The sequence below is a fragment of the Amblyraja radiata genome, chromosome 20 (genome assembly GCF_010909765.2).
Source record: "Amblyraja radiata isolate CabotCenter1 chromosome 20, sAmbRad1.1.pri, whole genome shotgun sequence".
Taxonomy (NCBI): domain Eukaryota; kingdom Metazoa; phylum Chordata; class Chondrichthyes; order Rajiformes; family Rajidae; genus Amblyraja; species Amblyraja radiata.
The window spans coordinates 2,990,452-3,008,906 of NC_045975.1; the positions used below are offsets into that span (position 1 = coordinate 2,990,452).

The 18,455-nt window shown below is 46.0% G+C and overlaps 1 protein-coding gene across 2 annotated transcripts in view; it reads right to left on the reverse strand.

The window, feature by feature from the left end:
• Window positions 1-2,321: 2,321 nt before the first annotated feature.
• luzp2 (leucine zipper protein 2) overlaps window positions 2,322-18,455 on the reverse strand; it is a 185,933-nt gene continuing 169,799 nt past the window's right edge. For both annotated transcript variants that reach the window (XM_033038646.1, XM_033038645.1), the window contains 3 exons: window positions 11,222-11,332; window positions 5,884-5,958; window positions 2,322-3,237 (listed from right to left, as the gene is read on the reverse strand). In XM_033038646.1, coding sequence (XP_032894537.1) covers window positions 5,917-5,958; window positions 11,222-11,332 — 153 coding nt within the window. In that variant the 3' untranslated portion in view covers window positions 2,322-3,237; window positions 5,884-5,916. The remainder of the gene's footprint in view (window positions 3,238-5,883; window positions 5,959-11,221; window positions 11,333-18,455) is intronic.

Genomic DNA, 18,455 nt, shown 5'->3' on the forward strand with positions numbered 1-18,455 from the left:
GATATAAATGTACCTAGTGTGTGTCGGATTGTGTTAGTGTGCAGGGATCGTACATCGCAGACTCGGTGGGCCGAAGGGCCAGTTTCTGCGCTGTATCTCTAAACTAAACTAAACTAAATTGTAGGTAGACAAAAATGCTGGAGAAACTCAGCGGGTGAGGCAGCATCTATGGAGCGAAGGAATTGGTGGCGTTTCCAGGTCGAGACCCTTCTTCAGACTGATGTGGGGGTGGGGAGGCAGGAAGACGAATTCAAGGGTCTCGACCCAAAACGTCACCTATTCCTTCGCTCCATAGATGCTGCCTCACCCGCTGAGTTTCCCCAGCATTTTTGTCTACCTTCGATTTTTCCAGCATCTGCAGTTCTTTCTTAAACTAAATGGTAAATAAGACAAATATTGTGTTTGATTAATTCTTTCAGAATCATAGTTGCAACCCTTCCATCTGTGCTTTCCATGGCTAAATATTCCAAAGAGGAATAAAATATAGTCCCTTTGTTGTGGAAGGAGAGATAGATTTCATTTTTTTTTTTTTTCATTTTTCTTTTTTCGATTTCATTTTTAAGCAGGTCGGTGGCAAAATCTTCGTCACAGATGCTGGTCAGTAATTGAATGTGTAATCATTGCCTCTGTATAAACCACGGCCTGGGAGTTTGACATTCTGTGTGCGATTACTTGCAATAATTCTGACAATGAGATTCTCCTTCAGTAAGCGAAAGATTTAAGCGCATTCATGATGCGTTTGTCAATTGAAATTAGCTAAAAGAGGCCATGGATGTCAGAATGATTTCTAAGATGAAGTTTTTGATTTTGAATAATAAAACGTTACCCTTGTGTATCGAGACCGTATAAAACGAAAAAAGAAATTTGCGTGTGGATCTGACATGGCTTTCTTCACAAGAAACCAAAGTTTAGTTTAGAGATACAGCGCGGAAACAGGCCCTTCGGCCCACCGAGTCCGCACTGACCAGTGATCCCCGCACACTAACACCATCCTACCAAGCCAATTAACCTACAAACACGTACGTCTTTGGAGTGTGGGAGGAAACCGAAGATCTCGGAGAAAACCCACGCAGGTCACGGGGAGAACGTATTGACTCCGCACAGACAGCACCCGTAGTCGGGATCAGACCCGGGTCTCTGGTGCTGTGAGGCAGCAGCTCTATTGCTGGGCCACCCTAAAGGTACAGTATTTTATAGGAGCAAGGAACTGCAGAAGCGGGTTTACACAAAAGGACACAAAGTGCTGGAGTAACTCAGCGGGTCAGGCAGCATCTGTGGAGAACATGGATAGGTGACGTTTCACAGAGTGCTGGAGTAACTCAGCGGGTCAGGCAGTATCTGTGGAGAACATGGATAGGTGACGTTTCACAGAGTGCTGGAGTAACTCAGCGGGTCAGGCAGCATCTGTGGAGAACATGGATAGGTGACGTTTCAGGTTGGGACCCTTCTTCAGGCTGAAAACTACAACAGGCTGATTCAGTCTGTAGAAGGATCCTGACCCAAAACGTCACCTGTCCATGTACAGCATTCTATATTTAGTTTGGAGATACAGAGTGGAGACAGGCCCTTCGGCCCACCGAGTCCGTGCCGACCAGCGATCACCTGCACACTAGTTGTTGAAGAAAGAACTGCAGATGCTGGAAAAATCGAAGGTTGTCAAAAATGCTGGAGAAACTCAGCGGATGAGGCAGCATCTATGGAGCGAAGGAATAGGTGACGTTTCGGGTCGAGACCCTTCTTCAAATTGACGTCGAGAACCCGCCCCTCCCCCACCTCCACATCAGTTTGAAGAAGGGTCTCGACCCGAAAAGTCACCTATTCCTTCGCTCCATAGATGCTGCCTCACCCGCAGTTTCTCCAGCATTCTTGTCTACCTGTACCACTAGTTCTATCCTACACACACTGGGAACAATTTACAGAAGCCAATTAACCTACAAAGCTGTACGTCATTGGAGTGTGGGAGGAAACCTGAGCACCAGGAGAAAAAACCCACGTGGTCACGGGTAGATCGTACAAACTCCATACAGACAGCATCCGAGGTCAAGATCGAACTTGGGTCCCTGGCATTGTAATAGCCCTGTCCCACGGTACGAGTTCATTCCAAGAGCTCTCCCAAGTTTAAAAAAAAATCAAACTCGTGGTAAGCACGGAGAATGAACGTAGCGGGTACGTCGGAGCTCGGGGACGTATCTTAGCGGCTCGTAACGCTAACGGCAGGTACTCGGGAAGACTCGCTAATGGCAGGTAAGCACGGGAAGACTCGTGAAGATTTTTTCCACATGTTGAAAAATGTCCACGAGAGCCCCGAGTACCGACGAGTGGCCATTACCATAAATCTCCGAGTTCGAATCAGGGCAAACTCGGGAGAGCTCTTGGAATGAACTCGTACCGTGGGACAGGGGTTTAAGGCAGCATATCTACCGCTACACCATCGGCCAGCTGCCTGTGCTTAATTAGACCAGAGCTTTCGAAGAACCACATAGACATTGTGTCTAGCAGGTAGCCTTCCTGTTATGCAAAATAACACATTTTTTACTGAGTATAAAAAAAAAAAATTTTGTTCTAAGAAATCTATCTGCTTGGCAACTCTCACTTTGATCGCAGAAGTAACTTTTTTGCTAATGGTTCATTAACCGGACATTATTTTTATTAATGTTTTCAATTATTCACTTGAATGCCGGCATGCTCACTAGCTAATGACTTAAACATTTTACGCTTGAATCTCTGCTTTTAATTTTACACTTGTTATTAACTGTAGCAATTTTCTCGCTTGTTGACTTTGGCCATTAATTTGCTTTTACCGGGACTTGTTTGAACCAAAACAGCGTCAGTATGGAGATCAGACTCGGTATTTGTCAAATCAATGATATTGGATGGATTCAATAAGAAAAATGGATTATTGCAGTCTTCTTTATCACTATTGCCACTAATTCTAATAAAAAATCCCAAGTCTAATTACCCGCCTACTTTTCTTTAACCACCTTAATTTGACTCTATTTGTCTAAATTAAATTTCACATCCGCTGGTTTGAAGTGAAAATGCAACATGGTACAGCTGTGAAAACTGGTGGGAACTAAAATAACGTGGAGATTTCCAATACAAAACTGTTCTACGGTGTGATCTGTAGTGCTTCTGTCGTAGAAACGTAGCATTTTCACGCCCAATAGCCCTCGACACAACCTGAACTAATTTTCTTCTGGTGTTTGTGATCTGTTTCTCAGTCGTGTAGGTTTTCATCTGGAAGAGAAAGATGGAGTGGGAATTAATCCTTGGTGTGTTTTTCCCCCGTTTGGCACCAATGTCGTGAATGATTTCTTTCAAGAGTAGTTGCTGGAGTAGTTCATCCCATCGTGTGTCATCAGAGCAGAATTAGGCCATTCGGCCCAGAGTCTGCACCTCCATTCTATCATGGCTGGTTCATCTTTCCCTTTCAACCCCGTTTCCTGCCTTCACCCCATAACCCCTGGCACCCGCACTGATCAGGAACAATTATAATGTCCTTTACAGCTTTACAGAGCGCTAGAGTTGCTGCCTTACAGCGCTTTCAGCACCAGAGTCCCGGGTACCATCCTGACTACAGGTACTGTCTGTACGGAGTTTGTACGTTTTCCCCGTGACCTGCATGGGTTTTCTCCGAGATCTTCGGTTTCCTCCCGCACCCCAAAGACGTGCAGGTTTGTAGGTTCGTTGGCTCGGTGTAAATGTAAAACTGTCCCTAGTGCGTGTAGGATAGTGCTAGTGTGCGGGGATCGCTGGTCGGCACGGACTCCTGCACCTATAGTCAATAGACAATAGGTGCAGGAGTAGGCCATTCAGCCGTTAGAGCCAGCACCGCCATTCACTGTGATCATGGCTGATCATCCACATTCATTACCCCGTTCCTGCCTTCTCCCCATATCCCCTGACTCCGCTATCTTTAAGAGCTCTATCTAACTCTCTCTTGAAAGCATCCAGAGAAATGGCCTCCACTGCCTTCTGAGACAGTGAATTCCACAGACTCACAACTCTCTGGGTGAAAAAATGTTTCCTCATCCCCGTCTTAAATGGTCTACCCCTTATTCTTAAACTGTGGCCCCTGGTTCTGGACTCCACCAACATCGGGAACATGTTTCCTGCCTCTAGCCTGTCCAATCCCTTAATAATCCTATATGTTTCAACAAGATGCCCTCTCATCCTTCTAAATTCCAGAGTGTACAAGCCCAGTTGTATACTTGGGCACTTCATCTTGCGAAGAAATGTGGCGTAGATGGAGGAATAGGGGATAGAGTTTTTACAGGAAGCAGGGTGAGAGGAAGTGTAGTCTAGATAGCTATGGGAGTCAGTGGGTTTACACTAGATGTCAGTCGGAAGTCTATGTCCTGTGATGGAGATAGTGAGATCTGGAAACAGCGGAGAGATCTAGTGGGCGGCGCGACTCTTGTCAGCAGCGGCCTCTGCAGTCCGTCTGTCTTTTTATTGTTTTCTGTCTTGTTCTATGTAGTTTTTATTGTTTTTTTTTGTCGGGGTATGTGTGTGGGGGTGGGGTGGGGTGGGGGAACTTTAAGGTCTTTCCCCTGCACGGGAGACCCGACCTTTTCTTTGTCGGGTCTCCGTTGTCATTGGGGCTGCAACGTGGAGCGGCCTCCGACAGGAATGACCTGGGGCTCCAGTCGCGGAGCTGCGGATCTACTCACCATCACGGAGCTGGCCGAGTCCAGAGCGGGTGGAGCTGTGGTGGAGCGCTGCTGTGACCCGACACCCGGAGGTTCGGAAGCTCCTACCGCAGGTCTGTGGACAGTGATACCGGGAGCCCGCGGGTCCCTGGTGGGAGACCGCTTTTCGGGGCTTCTGCAGCGGCGACTTCTCCCGCCCGAGTTGCGGGGTTGAAGATTACCTGGAGCGTGGCCTTACATCACCGCCCCGCGCGGCTTGGAATGGCCGCGGGACTTTGTGAGCGCCCGCCGGGGCTCCAACACCAAGAGCCCGCCGGGGCTCCAACACCAAGACCCGGTGCGTGGCCTTGCATCACCCGGCGTGGCTTTAATGGCTGCGGGACATTTAACATCGCCCGCCGGGGGCTTTGACTCTGTCTTTGACTCTGACATGGGGGGGAGAGGGGAGTGCAGGGGAGAGATATGTTTAAGTTTTGCCTTCCATCACAGTGAGGAGGACGCACTGTGATGGATGTTTATGTGAATTGAATTGTGTTGGTGTGTGTCTTGGTTCTTTTTTTTGTATGGCTGCAGAAACCAAATTTCGTTTGAACCTCATGTGAGGTTCAAATGACAAATAAAAGGCATTGTATTGTATATTGTATTGTAGATGTTGGGATGGTCCATGTGAATTTGAGTGCAGGATGGAAATTAGTGGTAAAGTTAATGACGTCAGTGAGTTCTGCATGGGTGCAGGAGGTAGCACCAATGCATTTGTCAATGCAGCGGAGGTAGAGTTCGGGGATAGGGCCAGTGTACGCCTGGAACAGGGATTGTTCGACGTACCCTACAAAGAGGTAGGCATAGCTGGATCCCATACAGATGCGCCTTGGATTTGGAGGAAATGGGAGTGGAGAGTCTCGACCCGAAACGTCACCCATTCCTTCTCTCCAGAGATGCTGCCTGTCCCGCTGAGTTACTCCAGCATTTTGTGTCTGCCTTCGATTTAAACCAGCACCTGCAGTTCTTTACCTACACATCTGATGATTTTTCATTGTGTAGGAAGGAGCTGCAGATTGCTGGCTTAAACCGAAGATAAGTCACGAAAAGCTGGTGTAACTCAGCGGGACAGGCAGCATCTCTGGAGAGGTTTTCATAATACCACCATGTATATGTCGCCAGATCTCACCACCCAACAATGTCAAGCAGCTATTCTGTCTTTGGATTCTGCATGAGGCGTGACAGATTATACCTCCAGACTTGAACGTTTGTTTCGGGCGCCTTTCTATTTAGCGGGAGGGTTATTCGTAGAACAATTCTTGCCAGCCTGCAGAGAGATAGACACACATATAAATAATGAATAACATATCCAGCAAACCTTCAAACAAAAATACTCTTCCCTTTCAGTACACACAACAGGAAATAGAAGTCATAGAATTTACTCGACTTTGCGACATTCTCGTCATAAGGTCATAAGTGATAGGAGAAGAATTAGGCCATTCGGCCCATCAAGTCTACTCTGCCATTCAATCATGGCTGATCTATCTCTCTCTCAACCCCATTCTCCTGCCTTCTCCCCATAAACTCTGATACCATACTAATCACAAATCTATCTATCTCTGCCTTGGAAATGTCCACTTACTTGGCCTCCACAGCCTTCTGTGGCAAAGAATTCCACAGATTCTGTGTAGGATAGTGTTAGTGTGCGGGGATCGCTGGTCGGTGCGGACTCGGTGGGCTGAAGTGCCTGTTTCTGCGCTGTATCTCTAAACTAAACTAAACTAAATTTAGGATGTGTAGGAAGGAACTGCAGATGCTGGTTTAAATCGAAGATAGACACAAAAAGCTGGAGTAACTCAACGGGTCAGACAACCTCTCTGGAGAAAAGGAAGCGGTGACGTTTCGGGTCGAGACCCTTCTTCAGACTAAACTAAACTAATTCTTGGTAGATCCTCCATCTCAGTTCTACTTTGGTCATTAAAATGAAAGGTGTTTCTTTCTGTCTTTATGTACCAGTGGCTTTTTTTTAACTGCATCATATTGAAGTGACAACCAAGAAGGCGCATCAATGCCTCTACTTCCTTCGGAGACATGTATTCAACATGTCGCTAATGGCTCTGACAAACTTCTACAGATGTAGCATAGAAGCACACTATCAGGATGCATCACGGCTTGGATTGGGAACAGCTCTGCCCAAGACCGCGAGGAATTTACAGAGAGTTTGTAGATGTAGCCCAGTCCATCACACTTATGGAAGGACCATCCAGAAGCCTGATAACAGAGGGGAAGAAGCTGTTCCTGAGTCTGGTGGTGCGGCTTTCAGGCTTCTGTACCTACTGGCCCCTTGAACAAGGGAGAAGAAAGATTGACCAAGGCAGAATGACGGGTAGATGAATTTGGTGCCCCTGCACGCTGCTTGAAATGGAATTTCAAGGAATAGCCGTGAGTCAACTGCCAGCCCACCAGCCATGAGTGAGTGAGCTGCCAGCACAACAGGCTTGAGTGACTGAGCCGCCAGCCCAATAATCAATTCGGCCCACAATGTCCATACTAGCCCTCTGGAAGCCAGTCCCCTCAGCGGCACAACCCATACTAGCACTCCAGAAAGCCCCCCTCCCCCCCCCCCCACTCCCAACAGTGGTATTAGTGGAGAGGTGGAATATAGCGTTGGGAGACCAGCCCTCCCGTGTGATGCTGTGACCACTTAGTCTAGTATATATATATATTCATACACATACACACACACATACAAATATACATATACTTCAGCTTTTTGTATCTATCTATCTATCTATCTATCTATCTATCTATCTATCTATCTATCTATCTATCTATCTATCTATCTATCTATCTATCTATCTATCTATCTATCTATCTATCTATCTCTCTAAAATATATCCTCATCTCTCTTTGGCTCTTCTTCACATCCTATCCTTCCTTATCTCTGTGTCTCCCTCTCCTCTGACCCTCAGTCTGAAGAAGGGTCTCGACCTGAAACGTCACCTATTTCCCTCTCTCCAGAGATGCTGCCTGTCCCGCTGAGTTACTCCAGCACTCTGTGAAACGTCACCTATCCATGTTCTCCACAGATGCTGGCTATATTCATTGGCTATATTTAAGAGGGAGTTAGATGTGGCCCTTGTGGCTAAAGGGATCAGGGGGTATGGAGAGAAGGCAGGTACAGGATACTGAGTTGGATGATCAGCCATGATCATATTGAATGGCGGTGCAGGCTCGAAGGGCCGAATGGCCTACTCCTGCACCTATTGTCTATGTTTCTATGCTGCCTGTCCCGCTGAGTTACTCCAGCACTTTGTGTCTATCCTCTATTTATGAGTTGAGATGAGTTGTCTGACTCCACCATTCCCATTTTACAGTCTAATTCGCTGAGCTAAACCCTGGTGTGTCACTGATTTATCATTTATACTCTTTTGTACTCAGCTTACATTTTATCGTTCTTATTTCACGTCACTCTGTCTCAGGCATTTCATTTCCTTGTCACTTTGTGTTAACTATATAACAAGGGACATGAATATGTTGCCTGCAAGGCAGATTTCAACCAATGATTCTATTATTCAGAGGGCTACTATAATAAGCTAATTGCTTTGAGGCAAAAGACATGTTTCTCTTTGACATTCATAAATGTAAGATAGTAGCATGCGGATCACATTGTGGAAACTTATTGGACCGTATGTCATTTTCGTTTTGCCTTTGGTAGTTCCATCTAATTGAGTTTGCATAGTCATCGAATTATCGAGACATACAGCACGGAAATAGGCCCTTCAGCCCAACCCATCCATGCCTGGATAGGGTGGATGCGGAGCGGATGTTTCCATCAGCAGGAGAGTCTACGACCAGAGGTTCACAGCCTCCGAATTAAAGGACGTTCCTATAAGAGGGAGACGAGGAGGAGTTTCTTCAGTCAGAGGATGGTGAATCTTTGCCACAGAAGGCCGCGGAGGCCAACTCAATTGATAAAGTATGTTTAGGGCAGAGATGGATAGATCCTTGATTAGTACGGGTGTCAGGGAGAAGGCAGGAGAATGGGGATGAGAGTGAAAGATATAGATCAGCCACGATTGAATGGCGGAGTAGACTCGATGGGCCGAATGGACTAATTCTGCTCCTATCACTTATGATAGTGCCTCATCTAAGCTAGTCCCATTCGCCCGCATTTGGCCCATATCCCGCTAAACCTTATTCACTTTCATGGAATTTGTAAGAAAAAGTAAATTAATTTTATTTTTAATTCAACTCGCGATTCTTAACACATGCGAACGCAATATGGCCTCACATTACGGAAACTTGCAATGCAGACCGTCTTCTGGTAATGAAACCCCCCTCCCCTTTCCCACCATAACATGAGAGCGTGGGGGGTGGGGGGGGTGGGGGGGGGGGGGGCGGGGGTGGGGGGGGGTGGTTACTATGTCATTTATTTATCGCTTCTGGAGAAGAAATTTGGTGACGATAGATTTTAAAACGCAAAACAGAATGTGCAAAGATGTGAGATAATTGTCTCATTACATTTATCTGGAATTATACATTTCCAGATTTGCTAATCTCTGATCTTTATCCTGTTGACGTGAGGAGTGAAACATCCGCAGTTGGTGGCAGTGGAGAATGGTAACCTTCTCAATGTGAAATAGCACGCCATGGGAATTTCATGTGGGATGTGTCGGTAATAGCTAATGCCTCCCACCATCTCATTTGCCTCAACACCAGACTCATTATCCTGGTTATGATCGTTTTTGATGAAGGTCAAATCTTATTACAATCAAACTATTTTGTTGGACCGGGGGATTGGATGTTTGCAAGTCCTGTTAAAGATCACGGATGATCGGATGGGATTGATGTGACCCTTGCTCAGACTGAGGGTCAGAGGAGAAGGAGACACAGAGATAAGGAAGGGTGAGGTGTAAAGAGAGATGATGATATATTTTAGAGAGATGTGTATATATATATATATGTATATAAACATACAATATATGGTTATATATATATATATATATATATATGTAAAAATAGATAGATATATATATACACATAAAGCTGGAGTGTATGTACATGTACACTTCTATAACCCTCTCCCTCTGTCTGCTAGAATTCAGAAGATTGAGGGGGGGTCTTATAGAAAATTACAAAATTCTTAAGGGGTTGGACAGGCTAGATGCAGGAAGATTGTTCCCGATGTTGGGGAAGTCCAGAACAAGGGGTCACAGTATAAGGATAAGGGGGAAATATTTTAGGACCGAGAACATTTTTCACACAGAGAGTGGTGAATCTGTGGAACTCTCTGCCACAGAAGGTAGGTGAGGCCAGTTCATTGGCTATATTTAAGAGGGAGTTAGATGTGGCCCTTGTGGCTAAAGGGATCAGGGGGTATGGAGAGAAGGCAGGGATGGGATACTGAGTTGGATGATCAGCCATGATCATATCGAATGGCGGTGCAGGCTCGAAGGGCCGAATGGCCTACTCCTGCAGCTATTTTCTATGTTTCTATGTGTGTGTGGGAGGACTAGCTTAGATGGGACAATAGACAATAGACAATAGGTGCAGGAGTAGGCCATTCGGCCCTTTGAGCCAGCACCGCCATTCAATGTGAACATGGCTGATCATCCACAAAGCGTCGCCTATTCCTTCTCTCCATAGATGCTGCCTCACCCGCTGAGTTTCTCCAGCATTTTGTGTCTACCTTCGATTTTACCAGCATCTGCAGTTCTTTAGTGCACAACCTTCAAACCGACACGTCTTTGGAGTGTGGGTGGCAACCCAAGATCTCGGGGAAAACCCACGCAGATCACGGGGAGAACGTACAAACTCCGTCCAGACAGCACCCGCAGTCGGGATCGAACCCGGGTCTCTGGCGCTGTGAGGTAGCAACTCTACCGCTGCACCATCATGAATCCTCTGGCAGCTTGTTCCATACACACCCCCCCTCCCCCCTTCTGTGTGAAAATGTTGCCCCTCAGGTTCTTATTAAAACTTTCCTTACTTACTGATTGTGGATGATCAGCCATGATCACATTGGATTGAGTCGGTGCTGGCCTGAAGGGCCGAATGGCCCACTCCTGCACCTATTGTCTATTAACATAGAAACATAGAAAATAGGTGCATTAGAGGGCCAATCGGACCTTCGAGCCAGCACCGCCATTCAAGCCATGATCACAATGCTGGCTTGAAGGGCCGAATGGCCTCCTCCTGCACCTATTTCCTATGTTTCTATGTAATATGATCATGGCTGATCATCCACAATCAGTACCCCGTTCTTCTCACTTTAAATATGCCCTTTAGTTCGAGATTCCCGTTACCCTGGAAACAAAACTCTGTACATTCACCCTATCTATTCCCCTCGTGATTTTATACACCTCTACAAGGCCATGATGCAACCAGTCAATATTCTCTCTACTGTACATCTGTAGAAGCTCAAGAGAATCCTCTCTGACAGACCGAATCTCCTTAATCTTCTCTGGAAGTAGAGGCGTTGATGGGCTTCCTGTATCAATATGGAATTAGAATCCATCAAAATAGGCAAAAGTTAAATAATGCTGGCAATAATGTTTGATATTTAATTCCAGCTGAGGGATGTTTACCTTGTGCAAACTGCAGTCCACTGCATCTTCATCATTGCTCTTCGTGGCCTCGTGAAGGAAGGGCTCGTTGTTTGGTGAATTGGTCTCTTCGGCCTGGGACACGGCCTGGAGCTGAAAGAAATGTGGAAGAAATATCCGATATTAGTCGACGCATTCTTGTTGGGCTTGTGGTTAATTACAATTCCATCTGTCGAGGTAAAAAACGCCACTTTATTCATCCTATAGGCTTAGTATTCAGAGAAGAAAAAGCCAATATAACGAGGATATGTAGGAAGGAACTGCTGATGTTGGTTTACACCGAAGAGATTCACACAAAGCTGGAGTAACTCAGCGGGACAGGCAGCATCTCTGGAGAGAAGGAATGGGTGACGTTTCGGGTCGAGACCCTTCTTCAGTCTGATGTCAGGGGAGAGGGGGATACATCAGTCTGACCCGACCGGGAACTCCAAGCCGCAGGAGTTTCGATCACTGGCTGCGGGAGCTTCGACTGCCCCGATGGCGCAGCGGTAGAGTTGCTGCCTCACAGCGCCAGAGACCCGGGTTCCATCCTGTTTACGGGTGCTGTCTGTATGGAGTTTGCACGTTGACAAACTCCACCGAGGCTCGGAGCTCTCAGCTATAAGGAAATTGGTGACTTCAGAAATCTCACCCACTCATCTTAAGTCAATGCCGTGTGAATCACCTTTTTATGGGTTCAGGAGAAAAACTTTGTTGCTGATGTACCATGAACCATGAAATATTCATCTAAAAATCAGGACCTATGATCACATTTTATCATTCATGAATCAAAATGCCAATATGGAACTCTTTTCATAATAAAAATGCTGAGAGTTGCAGAAAGCAATGTTTAAAATATAGTTTATATATGCTGGAATTAGAACAAAACAAATCTCTTTAAACTCACAGTGCCCCCGAGCTATTGACTGAGCAATGTGGAAGAACACACGATCTAATATCAAGTCCACAAATTATATTCATTGTGTTAAGATGGGTGGCATGGTGGCGCAGCAGTAGAGTTGCTGCCTCACAGCGCCAGAGACCAGGGTTCGATCCTGACTACGGGTGCTGTCTGTACGGAGTTTGTACGTTCTCCCCGTGACCAGCGTGGGTTTTCTCCGGGCGCTCCGGCTTCCTCCCACACTCCAAAGACGTGCAGGTTTGCAGGTTAATTGGCTTCGGTAAAATTGTGAAATTGTACCCAGTGTGTGTGGGATAGTGCTAGACCATAGACAATAGACAATAGGTGCAGGAGTAGGCCATTCGGCCCTTCGAGCCAGCACCGCCATTCAATATGATCGTGGCTGATCATCCCCAATCAGTACCCCGTTCCTTCATTCTCCCCATATCCCCTGACTCGGCTATTTTTAAGAGCTCTATCTAGCTCCACTGCAGAGAATCCCACAGACTCACCACTCTGTGAGAAAAAGTGTTTCCTTGTCTCCGTTCTAAATGGCTTACTCCTTATTCGTAAACTGTGGCCCCTGGTTCTGGACTCCCCCAACATCGGGAACATGTTTCCTGCCTCTAGTGTGTCCAAACCCTTAACAATCTTGTGTGCGGGGATCGCTGGTCAGCTGAGCATGGTGGGCTGAATTGTCCTGTTTCCATGCTAAGTCTGAGGAAGGGTCTCGACCCGAAACGTCACCTATTCCTTCGCTCCATAGATGCTGCCTCACCCGCTGAGTTTCTCCAGCATTTTTGTCTACCTCCTGTTTCCACGCTAGATCGGTAAAACTAAAATTCAATTTAGCAAGTACTTTGTGAACTAATTTCACTGCTGGTGTCTCGGTGGTTCCAGCATCTCCACAACAAGCTGTTCGTGACTGAGGGAATAGAAAGCAAAGCAGAAAACAGATCCCAGCAAATCCCAACGTCTTTGAAACTGGTCTGGGAATGTATTATATGCCTGAAGAACTATTTTATAGATCTCATTTGAGTGCAATTTCTGTAATTTTTCATTATGACATATTCAGATACCTATTTGCAGGAAAAATATTTCATTTCTTCAACAGAGTCCTGAAGCAATTCTGCGAACAGGAGCCATTCATTTCCACCAACAGAAACCTTGGTGAAATATTGCGATTTTTTGTGTTCAGTTTAAAATATATCCAGTCGCTATTATCTATCAGTGGTTGACACCAAGCCAGAGAGGGCGAAGGTAAGATACAAACGAAAGCTTGGTCCAGAGGGTATAGGTCTTTTATATCAGGCGATAGGAAGGGAGGTGGAGAGGTTGAAGAGGTCTATGTCCACAGGCTGTTAGTAGTGGGTGTACAATGTACAGGAGAATCAAACTGGACCCTATTTCCTGTATCACTTCTATAACCCTCTCTCTCTGTCTGCTAGAATTCAGAAGATTGAGGGGGGATCTTACAGAAACTTACAAAATTATTAAGGGGTTGGACAGGCTAGATGCAGGAAGATTGTTCCCGATGTTGGGGAAGTCCAGAACAAGGGGTCACAGTTTAAGGATAAGGGGGAAATATTTTAGGACCGAGATGAGGAAAACATTTTTCACACAGAGAGTGGTGAATCTCTGGAATTCTCTGCCACAGAAGGTAGTTGAGGCCACAGTTCATTGGCTATATTTAAGAGGGAGTTAGATGTGGCCCTTGTGGCTAAAGGGATCAGGTGGTATGGAGAGAAGGCAGGTACAGGATACTGAGTTGGATGATCAGCCATGATCATATTGAATGGCAGTGCAGGCTCGAAGGGCCGAATGGCCTACTCCTGCACCTATTTTCTATGTTTCTATGTTTGGTTCCCTCCCCCATTCTAGTCATTGAACCATGTTGAAAATCCAGCGGCGACCAGAGAAAGGTACGACTCTTTGGGCGCCTACTCACGACCATACAGGCATCACCCCGCGGCGTGCCGACACGTGCGGCCTGTGTCGCCCAAAGAGTCGTACCTTGTTCTGGTCGCCGCTGGATTTTCACCATGTTGAAAATTTTCGACCACCTGCTGTGACTGTGACGGGTGCCGTCGGCAAGCCGCCGAAAAAAATCACGGAAGTGGGACAGGCCCTTTAGTGGTTGGAATGCTCCATAAAATAATCGGTAAGACTGTGTGGGAGATGGCCAATGAATCAAAGTTAAAATGAGTGGTCTGTTCAGACTTTGCCACAGGCATCTGCCAGAAATAAAAGATGATACGAATTAATACAGGGAAACCTGAACAACGTCTCTGAATGCCAAGAAAATATTTTACTAGTGCCATTTAACCGATGTATTCAACAAGGTACTTTTAAATTATTTTAAGGACTACCATTTAAATTCAATTAACTGTGCTCTGATTGTTGTTGTTTTACTTTAGAGATACAGCGGGGAAACAGGCCCTTCGGCCCATCGACTCCACGCCGACCTGCGATCGCCCGTACACTAGTTCTATCCTGCACCGTAGGGACTTTTTACAGAAGCCAATTAACCTACAAACCTGTGTGTCTATGGAATTTGGGAGGAAACCGGAGCACCCGGAGAAAACAGACATGGTCACATTGAATGGCGGTGCTGGCTCGAAGGCTACTCCTGCACCTATTGTCTATTGTCATAAAACCCACACGATTACAATGAGATACGAACTTCGTACAGACAGAACCCGCAGTCAGGATCAATAGACAATAGGTGCAGGAGTAGGCCCTTCGGCCCTTCGAGCCAGCACCGCCATTCAATGTGATCATGGCTGATCATCCCCAATCAGTACCCCGTTCCTGCCTTCTCCCCATATCTCCTGACTCCACTATCTTTAAGAGCCCTATCTAGTTCTCTCTTGAAAGTATCCAGAGAACCGGCCTCCACCGCCCTCTGAGGCAGAGAATTCCACAGACTCACAACTCTCGGTGAGAAAAAGTGTTTCCTCGTCTCCGTTCTAAATGGCTTGCCCCTTACCCATTATCCAGATCGAACCCAGGTACTGGAGCTGTGAGGCAGCAACTGCCGCTGCACCTCTGTGACCCGCGTGGGTTTTCTCCGGGTGCTCCGGTTTCCTCCCACACTCCAAAGACGTGCGGGTTTGTTTGTAGGTTAATTGGCTTCGGTAAATATTGTAAATTGTCTCTAGAGTGTGTAGGACAGTGGTGGTGTACATGGGCGATCGCTGGTCGACACGGAGCTGTTTCTGCGTTGCATCTCTGAACTAAATGAAATGAAACTATACTAAGATTCACTGCATGGAGATGAGGGAGATCCTCAGTCCTGGAGTGCAATCGGTACAAAGCTGATGAAAAGATTTACATTATTTTTAGATGTTGAATTATTAGTTTAGTGACTTCCCCTGGAAACAAGACAATCTAATGAAGTGTGAAGTGAGGGAAAGCCATGGTCTCTGGTGAACCATATACGATTTACTGTGAAATTTAATTTGTTCAAGTAATAACCGTAGATAAGCCATCCACAGAGGAAACACCCGTAAAGAACTGCAGATGCGGGAAAAATCGAAGGTAGACAAAAATGCTGGAGAAACCCAGCGGGTGAGGCAGCATCTATGGAGCGAAGGAAATAGGGCAACGTTTCGGGCCGAAACCCTAAAGGAAATAGGCAACGTTTTGGGCCGAAATCCTGAAGGAAATAGGCAACGTTTTGGGCCGAAATCCTGAAGGAAATAGGCAACGTTTCGGGCCGAAACCCTTCCGGGTTTCGTCCCGAAACGTTGTCTATTTCCTTCGCTCCATAGATGCTGCTGCACCCGCTGAGTTTCTCCAGCATTTTTGTCTACCTTCGATTTTCCAGCATCTGCAGTTCTTTCTTAAACTCCAAGAGAAACTCAGCAGGTCAAGCAGTATCTGTGGGGAGGGAGGTGGTTGGTAGGAATGGTTGGCAATTCGGGTCCAACCCCTGCCTCAGAACGGAGGGAGGAGAAAGCCAATGTAACGAGGTGATGGTGCAAGTAGGAGCTGCAGACTCAGGTTTAAACCGAAGATAGACACAAAATGCCGGAGAAACTCAACGGGTCTGGCAGCATCTGTGGAGCGGAATAGGTCGAGACCCTTCTTCATATATTTTAAATAGCCTTTAAAAATTCTCTTTGTGCACCCTGATGTTACTCAAGCACTTCTGGTCGGCAATATACCATCGTAGGGTATATTGTCAGCCTTCATCTCAAGGCACTTATAGCAAAGTAATTAAAACAAAAAATGCAAAAACAAGAGATGAGACTCCTCCTAGCAGGCAAAGCAGACCACTTCCAAAAGACGTGGTCTGCATTTATGGAACTATTACAAGCATAAGGTGCAATAGTAATTTAAAATATAAATGGTACCAGGATCTGGTAACGGGGGGTATAAAATATTTTTTTTTTAAAAACACGGTTGATATATCCTTTTTTTGCGGAGTTTTGTGTTATAATAGAGCGATTGTTTTTCCTTTTTTTTTTCTTTTCTTTCTAGGGTCTTATTTCCTTTCTTTACTTCCTTCTCTAACTTCTTCCCTAAGGGGCTTTCTTTTCCCAACACTTTCCTGCACCTTCACGATTCTTGCTCACTTTCCTTACTTCTTTTATTTCTATCTTTTTTAAAGCTCGAAAAACGAAGTGGTACAACAAATGTAATAAGATATATCTGATGTGTATGTGTATGTGTAATTTACTGTACTTCTAATAAAAAAATAAAATAAAAATGCTGAAAATGCTGTCTGTGTGGAGTTTGCATGTTCTCCCCGTGACCTGCATGGGTTTTCTCCGGGATCTCTGGTTTCATCCCCCCCCCCCACAGTCCAAAGACGTTCAGGTTAGGAGGTTAATTTGTCTCCGTTCCTTGATTACAACAAGTGTGGCCGGGGTCAAGGAAAGAGCGTTGACGTCGATCGCGGCGCTGTTTCCACCGCCACGCACAAGAAGCACAAGAAGCGACGACAGACACCATTGTGTGCAGACGCCGAGACGTGTGTTCAGCTCTGGCTGGACAACTTCTAATCTTGTGTGTGAACTCAACAAGAAGAAGAACAAGTGTGGCCCATCCTGAGAGAAAACTACAGTCACAGTTTAGTTTATTGTCACGTGTACCGAGGTACAGTGAAAAGCTTTTGTTGCGCGCTATCCAGTCAATGGAAAGACACAAGATAGACACAAAATGCTGGAGTAATTACTCAGTGGGACAGGCAGCATCTCCGGAGAGAAGGGATGGGTGACGTTTCGGGTCGAGACCCTTCTTCAGCGGAAAGATAATACGTGATTACCATCGAGCCAGTTGCAGTGTACAACAGATCTTGCAGCAGGAGTAGAGATCCAAGACTGTGGAGCAATTGTAATACAAACCGAAAATCTTGGAGCATAGAGGCAGATTTACGAGGAATGGTCTAGTAATTAAGAACATAGAACAGTACAGGCCCTTCAAGCTAGCACCGCCATTCATTGTGATCATGGCTGATCATCCACAATCAGTACCCCGTTCCTGCCTTCTCCCCATATCCCTTGATTCCGCTATCTTTAAGAGCCCTATCTAGCCCTCTCTCAGAGTTTGTACGTTCTCCCCGTGACCTGCGCGGGTTTTCTCCGAGATCTCCAGTTTCCTCCCACACTTCAAAGCCGTGTAGGTTTGTAGGATAAGTGGCTTGGTGTAAATGTAAATTATCCCTAGTGTGTGTAGGATAGTGTTAGTATGCGGGGATCGCTGGTCGGCGCGGACTCGGTGGGCCGAAGGGCCTGTTTCGGCGCTGTATTTCTAAAACTAGAAACTAAAAAATGAAATCACGGTTCAATCTCCCTTTCTGCCTGTTTCTGACCCCCAGCATCTCAATAGTTAGACTGACTTTGAAATACTTTGTGACACAGACACGCAAGCTGGTTAGCTCAAGGGAAATTAACAATTAAAAGACAAAACCATCACAATCCCAAATTCAAAAGAGGAATTCAACAAATCTGGCATTTAACCCACTGAGCACAGAAAAGTGCCTGTTGTGCAACGAGTCACTTTACTGTTCAAGAAGATGCCAGGCCATCTGTTTGGATTCAAGAATGACTGCCAAGTTCCAAAATGTAATAACATGCCCTTTCTTCACTGCTCATCCTTGCTCTAAGTTAGTTTAGTTCAGTTTAGAGATACAGCGCGGAAACAGGCCCTTCGGCCCACCGAGTCCGTGCCGACCAGCGATCCCTTGCACACTAACACCATCACACAGTAGGGACTATTTTTTTTACAATTTTACCGAAGGCAATTAGCCTACAAGCCTGTACGTCTTTGGGGTGTGGGAGGAAACCGGAGTAACTGGAGAAAACCCACACAGGTCACGGGGAGAACGTA